At 40.2% G+C, this 18,093-nt stretch overlaps 2 protein-coding genes across 13 annotated transcripts in view; one reads left to right on the top strand and one right to left on the bottom strand.

The window, feature by feature from the left end:
- Positions 1-2,675: 2,675 nt before the first annotated feature.
- LOC111232703 (sodium/hydrogen exchanger 2-like) lies at positions 2,676-11,254 on the bottom strand. The gene is made up of 13 exons (XM_022760337.1): positions 10,777-11,254; positions 10,269-10,594; positions 9,549-9,686; positions 8,208-8,458; positions 7,049-7,266; positions 6,758-6,957; positions 6,477-6,566; positions 6,303-6,373; positions 5,931-6,098; positions 5,369-5,474; positions 3,914-4,030; positions 3,738-3,825; positions 2,676-3,640 (listed from the first exon to the last, which is right to left on the bottom strand). Exons 1-13 carry the CDS (start codon positions 11,063-11,065, stop codon positions 3,171-3,173), a joined length of 2,532 nt encoding a protein of 843 aa, XP_022616058.1. The 5' UTR covers positions 11,066-11,254; the 3' UTR covers positions 2,676-3,170.
- Positions 11,255-12,330: 1,076 nt separating this feature from the next.
- The window catches only part of LOC111232154 (type I inositol 3,4-bisphosphate 4-phosphatase-like), a 41,224-nt gene continuing 35,461 nt past the window's right edge, over positions 12,331-18,093 (top strand). For 11 of the 12 annotated variants that reach the window (XM_022759565.1, XM_022759589.1, XM_022759612.1 and 8 more), the window contains exon 1: positions 12,331-12,413. The gene's annotated coding sequence lies outside the window, so the exon portion shown is untranslated. Of the gene's footprint in view, positions 12,414-14,187; positions 14,206-18,093 lie in introns of those variants that run through there. The other variant, XM_022759548.1, reaches the window with a different exon arrangement.

Genomic DNA, 18,093 nt, shown 5'->3' on the forward strand with positions numbered 1-18,093 from the left:
TTAAGTTGTGATATCTAATGGTGCAAGTGTCTTTTTCAAATGAAGCCAGTTTAGCTGCAGCAGAACACTTACACCACAGTAAATGTGGTAATGATCATGTCCACATTTCTCTCCAACATTATAGATGTGAGAAAAGCCTGTTCTGCTGCTGTAATCGCTAAATTACATAACTGCGCCTTATAATGCTTCATTTCTGACCAAAAAATAAAGTAGATATTTATTGATTTTCCACTATAAACGTCTCTGAATGTTATGAAGAAAATAAAACAAGAAATAAAGAAATTCCAGCACAGTCTTTTGAACCAAGAGGCCACCGTACTTTCTGCTTCTTAATCAAAGAAAGACAAATGGTGAGAATGAGTGGATATGTGACTGAAAGGCAATAAACCCTTTAAAAACAAGTGACATGTAGAAAACCATTCATTGTCTAACAAGGATGTGTGTGTGATCGAAGGTTTGTATTTAAACTAACTCTGACGCTCTCTCCTCTGATTAATCTTCATATATTCACCATATTTATAATTCACCCAATTTGTGCATTTATCATGAGTTTGTTATTTTTTTCTTTACCCATTAGAAAAATAGTCAATTTCATACTGTAGTGATTTTCAGTTAATGATGAAATGTTACTAATCACAGTGGAACATCTTTAATTAGAGGAGCCCCAACTAATCAAGACAAACACAGCGTGGTGTGTAATGAGCCTGAAGGCCAGGGTGGAGGATTTATACTCAGTTATGACATGAGAAATTAATGATGCACCTTGTTAGTTAATGTAGACACTTTCACAATAAATGCCAACACATTTGTAACAGTTATGTGGTTTTTGTTGCAAAACAAATCAACAGCACAAAATCTCCTCATCAAGTCCAGATTTTCTTCAACCTGTTTTTAATACAAATGAACTTTGTTTCGTGTATTTCCTAAAAAAAATCAAGCTTCATTCTTCTCAGGTTTTTAGAAAATTATTGATATGAGCTGATGTTTGATTAATATGAACGAACGGGCATAGACCTGTATAAGCCCTCCCACCCCTCCTTCATAGGACGCCAGACACAAAATACATGACAAACTGTATCATTTGTCGGTGTTTTACGTCGCTTTGTTGTCAGTTTTTATCTATTTGCTCCTTTTGTGAATCTTTGTAGACGTGTTGTTGTGTCTTTGTAGTTGTCTTGTGTCTCTTTGTAGTCTTTTCATTGACTTTCCAACACAAAATGTTTCTCCCAGTCACTCCAAACAGAGATTTGAAATATAATTTCTACCAAAGGCAGAGAGAATTAAATACTGTAAATTAACTGCATCTTTTCTGACTCAAAGTTATGAGAAAAGATGTAAATTTGGTGCCGTTTTAAACAGAATCATCAACTCATATTTGAACATTTCCAGCCCTCTGCTGCTGCGACCATGCAGAATTTGATTTTGTACATACATTCCCGTGTGTCAGCAGATAAGTTACAGGCAGCAAGTTGTTCCCAAAATGAAATTTTAAGTGGGACTTTGAACACCTCTGCTTCTTTTTCCCATCCTTTTATTTGCTGAATTTCAAGAGGAATCAGGTTTCTTCTTCGGAGGACCTTTAAGAAACGACATTATCAGAAAGCACTGTGCAGAAAAACTGATATTTTATAACATTCGCTCTCTGTGCCTGGCAGATATAAAGACGTAAACGTTGAAAGATGACACCGGGCGAGGAAGGCTGTCAGGGAGTCGGGTGGACTAATAAAAGAGGACATTAAAGCCAACAGCAGAGAGGAGATAGAGCACTAAACAGTCTTCCTTGAGTTTGATAGTACCTGTGGGTCCTCTGCCTGCTTTCAAATGCATTGGTTAAATGGTATAATTCAATAGTGTAACATTACTCCATGTCCGTATGTCATCTGGTTATATAAGTGGATCTATATCCAGAAGGAAGTCGCTACCTCAAATCTTTAGATGTAAGACTCAAGGTTTAATAAATCAGAATTAGACTTACAATGATGAGACAAGGTTTGTTGTGTAATATGCAAAAAAGAAAGAAATAATCTTTACTATATTTCCTCCGAACTTGTGTAAGTTACTGGCTCAAACTCCAAGCTTAACTCGCAGTTAATTTTAGCAGACACTGCAGAGGCAACGTTGCTGCCATCTGTTTCATTGGATGGTGGTGGTGGTGGTGGTGGGGAGGGGGGTGGTGGGGGGGGGGTGGGGGAGGGGGGAGGTGGTAAAATATAAATAACCAATAATAACCCGATTAATACAGTTTTTTCTCTCTCTCTAACAAATGTATTATTCTTGCACTGACTGTATGGAAGTAACCAAGAGGCCTGCCTTGCGTGGGCTTGAATGACAGCTGAAGTTAATCACTCATTAATCCCTTTGTTTCTGGCTTTGGAGTGCAGAAAATTTGCTATTTTTACAAGATGACAACAAGGATCATGTGGAGCTAATGTTGAGTATTTGTTTGCACAGATGGAAAGGCAACATCAGCATGAATGTATTTATTTTCATACAGTACTCATGCCACATTAAAACCATACCAGTACATAATATAGTGTATGCTCACTTTAAATATTACAGTCATTTAAACTATTGACTTTCATGGCTTCCAATTTGTGCCCTTTATTGGCACACACAAATAAACCCATGCACAATTATAAAAACTGACAAATAAAAAAAGGGTGTGTGTGTGTGTGTGCAAAAACACTTGCATACCATGCAGATGATGGCCCTGCATGTTGCATTACAGGATTGCAGTTTTGATTTTGCAAACAGAAAGATTTCAGGAGGCAGAAAGCAGGAACTTGGTTCAGGAAAAAAACGTACTAATAGTTTTTTTTTTAGATTGAAAGACATTTCAGTCCTGCTGGGATCATTTCTCAAACTTTTTTGGGAGCTACAATCCAAGGTTTTTTCCTTTGCTGATTGTCACCTGTTGTCTTAAACAGAGGGTGGGATGTGGACACCACCACCTCTCTGTTCAATGAATTAAAAGTAAAATAGCCAAATGTTATCTAGAAAAGATGAGTAAAAAAAAAACCCCAGCATAATTAAGAGAACAGGCAGGTAATATCAAGAGTCTTTCTCAACTAAACTCTTCTGTTTTGAAGTTCAAGTTTGTAAATGAGCCTCTTGTTTGTGCTCCGGAGCAGCCGACCTGATTCAAAATCCTTCCCTCGGTCCTCTGTTCGTCATGATCTCCCTGTGCCTCGAGACCCCTGTGACGAGTGTCTAAGTAGGGGATTTCCTGCCCCATTTTCTCTGGCATCCTGGTTCTCAGGTATCCAGCCACGAGGTGGTGGTAGCTGGGGAGGTCGCACTGGTTCCACCCCTCCTCCTGGAGGTTCGGGGTTGGCAGGGTCTTCGTCTCCTTCTGCCCAATCTGAGCTGGGTCTCCTGGGTGCGGAAGCTGGTGCTTTCCTGACTCTGAAGCTGGAACCACCAAGATTTCCGGGACCCCTCTTGTCCGAAGGGTGTACTCCAAGAGATGGAGAGTGTGGGCGGGGAGAAGCAGCTGGCTGCTCCCCTGCACTCCCAGACTCCTGGATGGTGTTCAACCTCCTTAAAGGAACCAGAGAGCTGGACGAGGAGCGGGACGAGGAGCGGGGCGACACACCAGAGGACTGGAGACGAGCTGAGGGACGGCCCACCTCACTACCACCTAATATAACACCAGGATTTGATTATAGTTCAACCAGAAGTCATCTTTTATGTGATTTATTCATCTAGAGAGACAAATCAAACTTCTACGAACTCACCGAAACTTCGTCTTCTGAGGGCAGACTCCAGATCTCCACCGGCCTGCAGGGAGTAGTACCTCTGAGACTTGGGGATGTTTAGTGCAGGCTGGAAGAGGAAGAAGACTGAAGGTCAGGCAGGGTGGGGGAAAAAAGGTGGCAACATATTTTTAATGTCGGCCAAAATAAAAACCCACCATCTCACGGAGACTTCCGGGACGGAGGCTGCGTCTGATGCTCGCGTGGCGGCGGATCAGAATCTCCCTGGTTCGGCTTTCGTCGGGCAGACTGTACTTGTTGGTGTACGCCATCGTCTGGTGAACATTGTGAGATATTTGGAGAGAATTGAACAATTGAGCTTCACTGCTGCTTTTGAAACCACCAAAACAATTAATTAATCCTATTAACAAGCCTGATATATCTTTTTCCTCTGAGCTGTACAGCTCCATTGTTTCCAAAAGCTATTAACAACACATCAGTGAGTCACACTGTTACTCTGGGTGACATGTTCCTTGATCACCATGAACACACACACTGTAGTTTATTTTGACTCCATCCCACACACACACACTGTCCTGCTTCTGGAAATACTCACTAGAGCACCAAATGTGTATCAATCCACAGCTGAAAGTAGTCCCCAACAAATTCACTATTTAACCCTGTTATTGTAACATTTTCTGAAACTACAGAGTCCGGCTGTTTTAGGAAATTAAAAAGCATTTTTTTAAAGATGATACTATATATTTATGACCCATTTTTAAAAATGTATATCTTTACTATGAGGCTGAGGGCCACAGACAGAGTAGAGAAGTCAGAAAGTATCAAGAGACAGATCAAACACATCGTTGATTTTGGTCTTTTCATGAGATTTGTTGACAGTCACAAAAATATAGAATAATGTCAGTCTTATCCTATAAGTCTGGGAAAAGTTCAGATGATTTCTTGCAGAAAAAAATAGTGTTTAATAGAAGCCATAGTAAAAATAATGTTCTCAATGTTCACAAAGTTCAAACTGCAAAAATACTTTTCAAATAAATTATTGAATCTGCTAATGACTCTTACAACCTCACTTTAACTGCTCTTTTATCTTAAAAACACAAATTAACTTTCAATATTATTGAAATTATTGAAATTATTATTTTTACTCATTTTAACCCTGGTGTTATGGTTCTGTAAATTTGATTAGTTTAAATGTTTCCACTGTCAAAATGTTTTATTCCATTTGATTGCTCAAAGGCTTTATAATTATTTTTCAACCTAAGGCATATTAGCTCATTAAATTTATCCCTACTGCTGTCATGATGTCTTATTCAAATTTTATACAACGGTCTGCTCAAAAATGACCATGTAAGGTCAGACTGCCGGTGAGAAGCATTACACACACTAACACACACATGCAGTTTCAGGTAAAAGATGTCTGAAGAGGAAAATTTCCCAGAGGAGAAAAAGTGTTGAACCTGTAGTCGTGAAGGTTGAAAAGAAGTTGTTGAAATGGTGTTAAACTAAACTTCATTTTAGTTTTAGACAATTTAAAAGCAAACTGCCCCTTTTAGGACAGAGGCAAATGACACAAACACAGCCTAAGTGTTAAAATACTGTGTGGAATATAAAATATATAGGATATTTCTCTGCAGTTGTGGCGTTGACGTTACCTTTTGTCGGATCTTGTACATGTTATTTGACAGGATGTCGTGCATTTTCCTCACGTCAGCAGCCAGGAACTTCTTCTTCGGTCGAGATGCCTCCTTCATCTCATCACTGATTGCAGGCGAGAGCAATGAGCAGTGAATTAGACACTTACGAAGTATAATGCTTTATTATTACTACTGACATTAATGGACTTAGGATCTAGGGTGGAAAACGGCATCATCAGCTGGAGCCAAATTAGATTTAGTATCAAAGTTTTGTGCATTTAGCTGATGCACTCAACTCAAGCAGATCCAGTTTCTGTTGTCTTACTTAAAGACTTTGCCTGTGTATCAACACAGAAGCTGATTTAATGCTACAACGTTTGGGCTGCCAGGTTGTGAAGCTATTAGGTTGCAGAGTATCTGAGTGAAAAACATTTATTCAAGACTCACTAACATTTAAAACTATTGACTTTATGGAGGAAATCCCATCTATGTGCAGAGTTTTTGTTAATTTTCCACTTAATGAGAAACTAAGTCTTTTATTAATAAATAAGGTTGAAACCGTTCAATCTGTTCAACTTACTGCAGAGAGACAATAGATGGCGCTGCACTGAGGTCTGCCACAGGTGTGTCCAGTATTTCAATGGCGTTCTGCAGCTCCAGTTTCTTATACAGAGACACAATACTGGACTCGGCCCTGTTGTCTCGAAGCAGGATACGCCTCAAAACACGATCGTTGAACTTCTTAAACCTGACGCACAGACAAAGGAATAAAGATTATTGGCATATCAAGCTTTGTGTTCTCTATCTTGATTTAAATTCATGAGCAAATCAGTGTAAATCTGCAGGAAGAGAGCCACTGGTTCACATTAGAGGAGGAGAGATGGCAAGAAACATAAGAACGTATTATAATTTCAATCGAATCACGTTAACATAGATAATCAGATAATCCTACTTGTCTTTCCAGTAGTAGTGACTCCACTGGCCACACAGGTCCTCAATACCACAGACAACATGCTCCATCACCTGGACAAAATACAGTCAAACACAGGGATGTAAAAAAAAAAAAAAAAAAAGGGTTGAAATCAGTGAAGAACAGAAAACTAAATCTGTTGCAGCTGATACTTACCCTGGTGTGGATTTCTACATTGATGGTGTTCAGGTCTTTGTTGGTCCTCCTGATGTTTAAATACTCTACGATGGGACGGATGCTGATGCCCTGGAAAGAAGAACATTTAAAAACAAAATAGATAAATTCAACTTAACTGTGACACCATTTATAAGCGATTGTAATTGGTGGTAGGTATGACTTTCAAGAACGGTAGAAAATATTTAAATACATATATAAAAAGGCTGTTTAAATTCTCCACACATTATACAACAGGACGTACAGGGTGACAAATGACCTACCTGTATGAAAACAGTGAATATAATCATGGCGATCGAAGCCGTGACAAACAGATTCTTTCTGTTGATGTTATCGGGCAAGGTGAAGACCAGGGCGAAGCAGATTGCCCCTCGTAGGCCTCCGTAGGCGAGTCCAAACTGGTCCTTGAAATTGAACTGGATGGTACGGAACGGGTTGATGATCTGTGTCAACACCAGAATTCCTGTAGGACAGAAAAAAGACTTAAGATTGATAAACTCGGGAAACTGGAGAAGAGCTTTGTTATGATCTCCCCGATAAACTGATTCTCTCACCCAGTCCTCTCCAGATGAAGGCAAAGAGCAGCGTAAACAGGATGTAGGCCCAGTTCCACTCGTGTTCGGTCGTTATAGTAACAACACCCAGGAAGAAGAAGATGAGGGTTTCGGAGACGGTTGCCAGCATCTTCACCACATGGCGAATGGTGGTGCAGGATCTCTGAGACACATTCTCCTCCACGTAGTACTTCATGGTGATAGCACATGTGATAATGCTGCAGGGAGGGAAAAAAACAGAAATGTGTGACTGAGCTTTTGCAATGGAGAGGTTTGTATTTAACCCTGCAGATAAACCCAAGTAGTAGCCCTCCTACAGACGCCTCCTCCTGTGGCAGTTAGCAGGTAAGGGGTGAGGTTAATTCATCATTGTCCATCAGTCCATGCTGCACAACATGTACACCCATGTATCTTCAAATTTAGCTACTTAGAGTTGTTTCAAAATGTTTCTTAATGAGCCGAGTATCTTCCATCACCTCTTACACTGAATAAACTCTTAAAAAAACTGATGATGATGCATTTGTTAGGCGATGCTATCATTTGAATATTTGACACATGCATCCGTTGCCTGATGTCATGTCAAACATAACTCTCGCTCCCTTTGTGTCATGTCCACAGAGGGTGGAAAACATGGAGGAGCAAGTTTGTGCAAGTTGTATAAATATCAAGCCTTAGACAAACATGTTTAGAGTCTGGAGGGTAAAGATTCACATCTAGGAGCAGCTATTGCCCGCATTCAGTTCTATAGCCACCACAGAAAGCCAAGGAAACATGCCCTTATAGTTTGTGTATGTATGCACAGCTATACTGTAACTTTCTTAATGCAGACAGAGCAGGGTTATCTACTATTCTTTGGTAAACTCCATATTTCCAAGCCGAAAGGAAAGGAAGCAATAAAGCACATTTCAGTGGCATTTAGAGAATCTGTGCAGGTATTCTCAGCGCTGCAACCTCTGTAAACTCTTATATTCCAAATATTAAAAAATGTAGCAACTGCAACACATTTTTATTCACAATCCTGATATATTTGTATTTTGTATTTGAAACCAGCAACCCTCTGCTCATTAAACCTGCTGCATTTCTATAACTTCTAACTCTCCAAACACTTGTGTTTTCTCATTCAGCTGTGTGGACCGATCTGGGTTTGGCCTTCACTTACGCCAGGACGCTGGAGATGGCAAACAGCTCGGCCACCAGGTACGCCAGGTAGCTGTACATGAAGACGAAGAGGGGCTCGATCTGACGGACGTTGTGGGTGAAACGTGTGGTGAACGCTGCCACGAATCCAAACAGAAGGCCAAAGAGGACTCCGCCGGCCGCCACCACGAAGAACCGGGCCACTCCAAGGAACACGTCAGTGGATTCAACAATGGGCAGGTCTGCCAAGAAGGAAAACATGCTATACAGTACCTGAGGAGAGCAAGGCACAAAGACAGAACACCTGAGATCAGATAAAAAATAAGTCCACATACAGATCAAGGCTGGATGTAGGGTGTATTTTTTACACTTAACACCAACACAGACAGTAAACGGCAGATTTCAGGTAGCTGCTGTCAAGCAAGTCAAACTGCTAAAACACTGATGAATCTCCTCTGATACAGCTACTGTTAAAACTGTTCAACTTATTTTTGGGTCAGGCTGATGATCATGTGTCAACCTGACTTGGGTTGTTCAACTGGTAAAACTGACATATTCTAAGCACACTTGTCCTTTGGAGAAAATTTGCAACTGAAGCCAATTAGCGCCAGGAAGTGAAACTTGCCTTTCAAGCGAAACTCAGCCAAAGCAAAGGCGGGTTGACATTCCCATTTAACAATGGGGAACTGGACAAACTAGACTGAGGGCAAAACTGCAGGGGCACAGAGATCTAGTCTGTGTCATCCCTCCAGGCATGGCAAGCTTTTTCACAAATGCACAGTGGTGAGAAATTTGTAATTTACTCATGTAATGTCGCATTCTGGGCATTAGCTGCTGACACTAGCTGCCAACATTTATACAGCATTAATGATCATATCACAAGACATTTTTTGCCTCTTTCCCACCACAAAAAGATCAAACTTCAGTGGGGGGTTGTGTGTGAGGTGAAATTTCTGTGGTAAAGTTTGCAGTCCTAATTCAGGCAAATCTGAACACTTTGTTTTAGATTCAATGTGACTTATAATTTGACAGGACATCATTATTTCTGATGTGCCACATGTATAAAATCTATAAACCCACTTAAAAAGCATGGAAAAATACACTTTGTAACTCTTGCCTTAGAGTCATCACATTTTTTAGTTTTCTACAGTATGAAGATAATCCAGTGACAGTTCTCTATACATCCATCAGTATGTTGCAGACTGGAATAGGCATTAGCTAGTCTGGCATAATTTTAATGGTTCTCATTTGCCAAACTGTGAGCAAATACAGGCAGAGAAACTTGCCTGAAATTGCAGCCCAATAAATCAAATCCCTCAGCAATAAGCCTCGTTTGTTATAAGGTAGGCTGTACTGTACGCACCACAGTGACAGCATCATTGAAGAGTCCCTCTCCAAATATGACTATGTAAATCTGCTCGTTGACTCCGATGTCCTCAAACACATTCAGAGCAGCCACTGGGTCCACAGCCGAGATGATGGAGGCAAACAGCAAGTTCTCCTGAAAAGTGAAGGGAGTAAAAAAACAAATAAAGTTCTTCTGTTTGGTTTACGGGCATTTACACTCAATCCACCACTTCACATTTAGAGAAAGTCCTCCATTATTTAAGAAAACAATCCCACCATTACGTACATTTACAGTAGTAGCTGCTATGAAGCTTTCGATCATATCACATGATCTTCAGCAGCAGATGGAGTACGCCCAGTTGTCATTGAATAGTGGATGTTTACATTTTGATTTAAGGACTTTTTGTCCATATTAGCTCCAAAGCTGGGGTGCAATGTTCAGGTTTTACCTTTGCCCACAGACATGAGATGGTTAGTTGCAAGGCAGATATTGTTTTGTTTTTAACAGTCTTCCTTCAAAATATTCCAGACTATATAATAGCAAAGTAAAAGCTCAACTTTATAGTAAAATATCAAAACCACATGTGAAAATATCACATTCAGTGCATTACAAGATACACATTGATGTCACCTTTGACCTTTCAATCAACAGAAATCACTTTCCTACTCTGTCACACTTTTAACATATGATTAACCTGATACACACCACCCTGTCGTCCCTGTGACTTTCACTGACCTGCAGGTTGATATCTTGAACTCCAAACACCTCAAACTGGCAGATGGCGAACAGAGAAAGCCCGATGCCAATACTGTTCCACAGAGTTCCCACCACGGCGTACCACAGCACCGTGCCAACGTTTTCGAAGAACGGCCTTGTGGGCATGAAGTAGCCGCTGTCGAGAACGATGGGTGGGAGCATGTAGAGGAAGAAGACATTGGAGCTGAGCACAGCCGGGGGCTCCTCTTTAACTGAGTGCATGATGCCGCCGACGATGAGGCCGATGGTAATCAGGAGGCAGGATTCTGGGATCCAGATGGTGATTTTGTGGTAAATGTGGAAACCTGGAGAGAAGACAATGAAAAGACTGGACTCTAGTCTCATGTGCTAATCTCTTACTGCAAAATGAAGGCTGCTGCCACCCATAGTAATGTTTGTGCAATTATTCTGGTTGCAAATCCTGATACAAACTCTGTTACTTCATGCACAAATGTAAAACTAGACATGGTGGTTCATCCAAACATACCAATTTTGGCAAAGGAGGCCAACAGTATCCATAGTGTAAACTCAAAGGGGACTTGTATCCGAGGGTAGTCCATAGTAAACACAGGGAGGCTGGCCCTCTCCTCTTCGGGGAAGGCCTGAGGTTCATTGTTTTGATCTTGGAAAGGTTTGACAGTGGGGAGGTTGGTTGCCGATAAAGGTTTTGATTTCTGAAGCTCACATTTTCCAGCCAAGCAGCAGAGCAAGAGGAGCAGAAGCATGCAAAAAACTCCTCTTTGAGTCCTGACTTCAGATAAAACCGAGGTCCCCATTTCCAACGGTGAACACAGATCTCAAGTATTTCCAATGTGTGAGTTACAAAACACTCAAAATATGAGCTCCATAACATTGAAAAAATGTCTGTTGTCCACCTTCAACAGGCTGTAGTAGATAAAAACTAATATAACATAATTATTTTAACATACATAATTTTTACTCCAGTCCATGTCCAGATTAAATGTCAAAGTTCCAGTTGAAAAAATGCCATAAGGGAAGTTATCCTTTTGATAAAAGACAAGAAACAGAAACTTCCTTCTACAGTCTTAACAGACTTTGGTTTGAGGTGCAACACAATTCTGGTTTTGCTGAAGTGTTGCTGAACCTGCTTGTCACCTGTGCCATGCCTACTGGGTGGAGCCCCTGAGGACTCCAAAATGACATGAAAACAAAACAGCTTGACAGTGTTGTTGCCACATTGCCAGAAGTTATTTCCACCTGTTGCTGTAGTTCAGTAAAAATCTTCAAATTAACCATGACAACCACAGGCACAGGTTCAAGGGTGTGACTTGGGTTGGGTGTACAAAGTTGAAGCTGCAGGTTTGAATCACAGACTGTATATAAAAAAGTTTGAATACGTTTGTTGAAACCTGCAATACCAATCATTTCCACAAGATGACAGTAGAAGACAACTCTACGTTGCAACAGTGAGTTTATCTGAGGAATGGCTGAGTAAGTTCAAGGTAACTATAATCATTATCAATAGTATTATCATTGTCTCTCTCTGAATAGATTAGGTAAGTCATAGATTAATTAATGAATTAATACTTTCATGTAGTATGTATGCTGTAGTATGTAGTATTTAAGCTAAAAGTTGGCTAGTCATTATCGTTGGTCACTGGTGAATTAATGTGTAAAAAGCTTTTTAATGCTGATGACATTGGTGGTGGTGCACATATTATCTATAATGTATTGAATTTAATGAACTTATTGTATGTTTTCCGTGTAAAATCTTAATCAATTAACTAGTACCAGCCAAATAAAAGTAACGAGTGTGGTAAAAAGTATAATATATGAGTACAGTACTTAAGCAAATGTACTTACTTTTATATTGACAGAAAAAAGTGGTGTTAGTTGCTTTTATTCTCTGTAGATACGTTATTTTTTATTTAAATTTTTTAATTGTTTTTGAAAAAACGTATGTGGTACGTAAACGCCTGCGTGATGACGTAGGAAGCGTGCTACGCAGGCGGGGGCGTGGCCAGCGGCTGTAGCTGCTGCGGCTATGGGCAGACAGGCACACTCAGAAACAGTGCGGCAGTTTGAGGACACTCCTCACAACTGTTGTTTTTCTCCCTCATAATCAATTAAACGGATATTTGATCACAACACGTAACTAAATTGGTAAGTAATAGTTATTTGCAGTATATTTTAATTCAAATGACGCAGCATAATGTAGGTTTTATCGGCTGAAGACAGCTAACGGCTGCGGCTTTGTCAGTGTTTATACTGTTAGCTTTAAGTTCAGAAACAGAAACTACTTACATGCTTTAGCTAATAAGACATCGCTGACTCATATTTTCGTCACATAACTTAAAGACAGGAGAGGAAAGAAAGCATTTAAGTACATGAGACTAACGCCAAGGCATGATAGGGTGTAGGGGGTCAGCAACAAGGACAGAACACGCACTTAAAAGGGCAGAATATTGATCATAATTGGGCTAAAGTGCTATATAAATTGAACAATCACTCATGTTACAAAGTGTATGTGGTTCCTTGAGTGTAGCAGCCAGGTCATAGCCTGAGAAACACCGCTGCCGCTAGTATTACGTAACTTAGTTAGGAAACGGTGCATTTTCCTCCGAGCCTGAGTGTGTGACAGGCAGTGTATGGATTCTAACATACAGTATTTATTGCCTTTCTTGTTTTATGATATGCAAATGATCTTTCACCTAGAAATCATCCTGTTAAACACACACTAAATATGTGATTTTGCAGTATAATGTGTGAGTATACTGATTTTGCTGAGTGTACATATGTATATGTGTGTGTGTGTGTGTGTGTGTGTGTGTGTGTGTGTGTGTGTGTGTGCAGCATGCCCTCTCTGGATGCTGACTGTGGATGTACACATGTGCTGAGTCTGTGTGAGAGTTTGCATGTTGTCGTCACTGTTCACTGCAGTCCCTCTGCTTTCCAAGGCTGGTTTTGAGTTTCATCTGTGCAGGAGTCAAGGTCAGCTGGACACTGAGTTCAAAGAGCTGATGATGCTCTTCATGAGGAGGAGAGTGACCTGTTTGAAAATTAAGCTTTCAATGTGGAGCTGACTTGATATGTATAACCACATTTTACATTATGACTGAAGATGGTTTCACTTGGGAGTGTTGTAAAGCTTTGCCTTTGTCCTGGTGCCCGGTAAACAAACTTTGTGATGCTTGCCAGTTCTTTTATGGTTTGAGATTTGAATTTTGACTGTAAGACTGACTGTAAGACTGTAAGAAAATGATAGCAAAGTTAAATCAAGTTAATGTATGATATAAACTGTAGCAGGTAACATAGTAGACAATAATTCAGAATGTGATAGCATAATCCTTACATATTGTTATTTGGCATTCTTGAAAAAAAACATAAGAGGTCATTGACCATTTTTTGATTCATTTAGCAGATATACACATCAAGATTATGTCCCTGAGTGAAATAGAAAAAACTCATCTCTATAGCAGTATGATATTAGCATTTAAATTATTTTAAAAAGTGATAAGGATATAGGTAGTTCTGGGTAAACCTCAGTACTTTTATGGTAAATGGAAAATGCGTTCATAGAGCCACATATCAAACTGTCACATACCGAAAGCTTGAATGTCTTGTCAAATTTGCAGTTTTTGTAATTATCTGATCAGGAAATGCCTAATTCAAATCAAATATGAAAAAACTCAAAGAAACTTTATTTTGAAAAAGCTCAAAAAGTTATTCTCCTGCACCTTTGCTTTGCACCATCCAAAGCCACTTTCTCCCATTCTGGTTTTTACTTGCTGTACTCATGGAAAACGTCACTATTTCCATTTCCTCCTGCACTTCCAGATAAATCACTGCTTGTCACTCTCTGTCTCCTCAGCCCAAACATCAGTCTGTCCTTGGCTCAGAGCTGTAAGTTTAAATACTGACACAGGACACAGGAACTGGCACTTTGAGAGATGAGGTGAATGTTCAACAGGCTTTTCTACTCTGACAATATTATCATGGCACTGTGCACTGGTTTGAATCTGGTTGGTGATTTTTCCATATAGTTACTACTATCTTGGGAATCTGTAATTAGACTGTTAAGATAATTTTTAGGGCTGCAGCAATTCATTATTGCATTACATTTAATTGGTGTGTCTATAGTATATTAGAAAATAGAGAAAAACACCGACGTGATTTCTCACAGCCCAAGGAAACCTATTCAGATCGCTTGCTTTTTCCAACTAACAGTCTAAAACCCAAATATATTCAGTTTACTAACATTTGTTACAGAGGAAAGCAGCAAATATTCACATTTGAGAAGCTGGAACCAGAGAATATTTGGCTTTTTTACTTGGAAAACGACTGAAATAACTAATTGGTTAGTAAAACGGTGGCTGGTGAATTTTCTGTCTGTTGTCTAATTGATTAATTAGCTAATCTATTAATCCCTAGTGACTTTTGTTGTTGTTTGTGTTGATTGAACAGATTTCAGATGAGAGGTGAATCGTATTTAGTTGCAGAAACTAACACTGTCGTAGCTGTATTGATGGACTGTGATTTGACTTGAAATCACAGAGTTAGTGTATTCCTCTGTATCCTGTGTGTGTGTGTGTGTGTGTGTGTGTGTGTGTGTGTGTGTGTGTGTGTGTGTGTGTGTGTGTGTGTGTGTGTGTGTGATGACTCATCAAACTCTCCCAAACTCTCCCACTCAGCTCCAGAGGGTCGAGCAGAAGCCTGTTGATTCATCCTCATCTGTGTCTTCCTCTGCTTCATCCTTCCTCCTTGTACACAGTGAGCACGCGTGTGACGTTAGCGACAGATGTTAGCCACTTGCTGCGTCTTATTGCCCGTCTGTTTTAGATGGACGGAGGAGGAGAAGCATAAAGATTGCATAATGTGGAGGATAGACATTCAGTGGGTCGTTAATGAGCTGTATCATCCTCTTCACCAAAATGGATCGCTCCATAACCCATCAGTCTCTTTGGGTTATTTTTAACACAAAACTGTTAACACAATAGTTACACAATAAGGAGAACAGATAGTCCCATAAGTACACATATAAAATCAAGTGAAACAATACAATTTAAACAAAAGGAGGGCTGCAGCTAGTAATTATGTAGTATTGTGTCAGAAATATTGAAGAATGCCCATCACAAATTCCCCATGATAACTTCGTCAGATGAGTCAAGAACCAAAAGATGTTCACTCTACTATTATTGATAGAGTAAGAAAACCAAAAAATATATGTTTAAGAAGCAGAAACTGGTGATTTTTTGACAGTTTTTGTTAAGAAATGACGATAAATGATTATCAAAGTTGTTGGAAATTACAAAGAACAGAGAATTGAGACAAAAAATGAACTGAAACATAACATAATATAAATATGCTTGACAACTTAATGATTAATTATTAACCTTTCCCAGTATCTGTTGTATTGATGTATCTTTAGCGATTTATAATGTAAGCCCATATGTTAACACACACACTCAAAGGGATGTTGTGTGTGTGTGTGTGTGTGTGTGTGTGTGTGTGTGTGTGTGTGTGTGTGTGTGTGTGTGTGTGTGTGATGCCTTTTCATGCACAACTCCATTTTCAGCTGAGGTGCACTAACAGTACACAGACACACTGGTCTGCTGATGCTGGGCGCTCATGCAACTGTCCATTTAATTATTGATGAGCACAGGGGAAAATGGAGAAGCATCAAAAAGAAGAGTGGAACCTGTGTGTGTGTGTGTGTGTGTGTGTGTGTGTGTGTGTGTGTGTGCGTGCGTGCGTGCGTGCGTGCTACCAAAGATGGGACCACCACATGGAGCATGGCAAAAAACGTGATTTGTGTCCCTATGGTTTCTGTGTACAAGCCAGCTCCACACTGCAAAAAATGTCTGATGCATCAAAAATTTCCATCCTGCAAAAAATGATGTTGCTTTGATGCAGTTTTAAAGCTGATATCTACAAAGTCTTTCTGGTTTCTACAGAGCCATGCATACGTATGTAAGACACAAAAATCACACAAATATTTAATATTTAAGAATAGTTTTAGAGAGGTGTTGATTGAACCTGAGGCTTCAGTTTGTGGTGCTGCTACAAGTGTATTGTGTTTTACTGACAGGTGTTTCTTTTATTTTGTCCACCCCATGAGGACAGGCTGCAGAAACATCACATCTTCCACTAGGAATCGATGCATCCATTGCTGCAGGCCAGGCAGGGAAAGAGTTAATTGCCTCGATTGTTTTGGAAGCAGCGAGCTGTCGGAGAGGGAGGGAGAGAGAGAGAGAGAGTAAAGGGTGAGGAAGAGGAGAGGGCGAGGGCTGGCTGCAGTCTCTTTGCCTCGTGACGGCGTCTACAGCGTGAGTTTGTTTACATCCATCGGCAGCAGACAGAGCGGAGCAGACGTCCTCGGGTATGTGTGTAAACTCAGGCTGCCATCATCATCACCCTGAAACACACACAATCGGACTGTGATGCTGCTTTTATGTTGTGACTGTGACATCTGATCTATGTTTGGGCAATAGGGAGAAAATGCACCATCATGCTGTATGCTAATCAGTTATCTTTGAACCTGTCCTGGTATTACTTGTTGGACTTCTGAAGTAAAACGATGCTGCACTGAGACATGAAAGATACAGAATGCGGACTTGTCCCATGGTTTACAGCGAGTTACAGTGTCAATGCAGTGAAGAGGCAGGTGAATGACTTCTAAGGTGACTTTCACTTTTGAGTGATGTTGGATTAAAGTGCTGTCGTTCTGCAGACAGGCAGTTCGAGACAGAGAATTTATAAGACAGGAGAATGTGACATGAGTAAAGATAAATGGTATAGCTCGAGCTGTTGTACTGACAGAGTGGCTCAAAATAGGGCTGCAGTTAACAATTTTCTCAGTTAATCAATTTATTGTTTGGTTTTAAATGACAGAAATAGTGAAACATGCCTGTCTTCAAATTGCTTTTTTGTTGGAACAAAACCCAAATAAACTCAATTTATACATTTGTAATGACATAAAACAGATGTGAATTTTGGCTGAAAAACAATGACTTAAACAACTAATCAATTTTGAAAATGGTTTCATGATTAAGTTAATCATGTGTTAATAAACAGGATATTATTACAGCTTTCGCTTCTGTTGATGTGCTGAGCGGCCATCTTGGATTTTTAGGTTGGGGTTGGTGAGGTTCCTCCGACTTTTCCAGCCCGAAATCCGACTAAGACGAGGCGTTCCAGTTGAAATTTCTTAGTGGGAACATGGAAATTCGAACTTGAGTAACAGTTACCAAGGATGGAGTACTCGCAGACTTTGCCTCGTCAACCTCGGGCTGAGGGGTCGACCGAGCCGCCTCAAAATCCCTGATGCTTAGGCTGAGCGGGTGATCAACTTAGGCCTGGGCTTGGTGGAAAACCTGTTATAGGAATACAAGTTTATTTGTTGCATCTATGATCAAGGCACAATCATCTCTAAACCCCTTACCTCATCAGTATTTTTTGCTGTTTATATGAGAGGTATATCATATTTTGGAGCTGCCCTTTGGTCAGAGACATGTTTACAGTGTGAAATGAAAATATAAACCATTGACTCTGAAATTCAGCCAGACTGAAAAAAGGCTGTGTCACACCAACTGGTCAGTTTGCCAAGGCAGATACGGGTGTACAGGCCTCATCCAGACAACATTACTGTCACAGTATGTCTCTTTTTAGTGAGAGCGCCCTGCAGCCTTGTGATGTTAAACACGATGCCTCATACAAATGAGGCAGACAAATGTCCATCCTGGCAAACAGCATCACTGTGACACGGATGGCTGAAACTCAATCACTGGCCTCTCATGCAAAGGTATGAAACAGACCTGTTACATTGCATGTTTCGCTGCTGTCA

This window comes from Seriola dumerili, unplaced genomic scaffold (assembly GCF_002260705.1).
Source record: "Seriola dumerili isolate Sdu_G_001 unplaced genomic scaffold, Sdu_1.0 BDQW01000018.1, whole genome shotgun sequence".
NCBI lineage: Eukaryota > Metazoa > Chordata > Actinopteri > Carangiformes > Carangidae > Seriola > Seriola dumerili.

Bases quoted from the DNA above. Each gene is read 5' to 3' on its own strand.
- LOC111232703 (XM_022760337.1), bottom strand. From the start codon at position 11,065: ATGGGGACCTCGGTTTTATCTGAAGTCAGGACTCAAAGAGGAGTTTTT. The intron at 9,687-10,268 runs GTCAGTGAAAGT...TTCACTTTTCAG, and splicing joins TTCAAGATATCAACCTGCAG to GAGAACTTGCTGTTTGCCTC. The intron at 6,958-7,048 runs GTGAGAGAATCA...TCTGTCCTACAG, and splicing joins CTTCATCTGGAGAGGACTGG to GAATTCTGGTGTTGACACAG.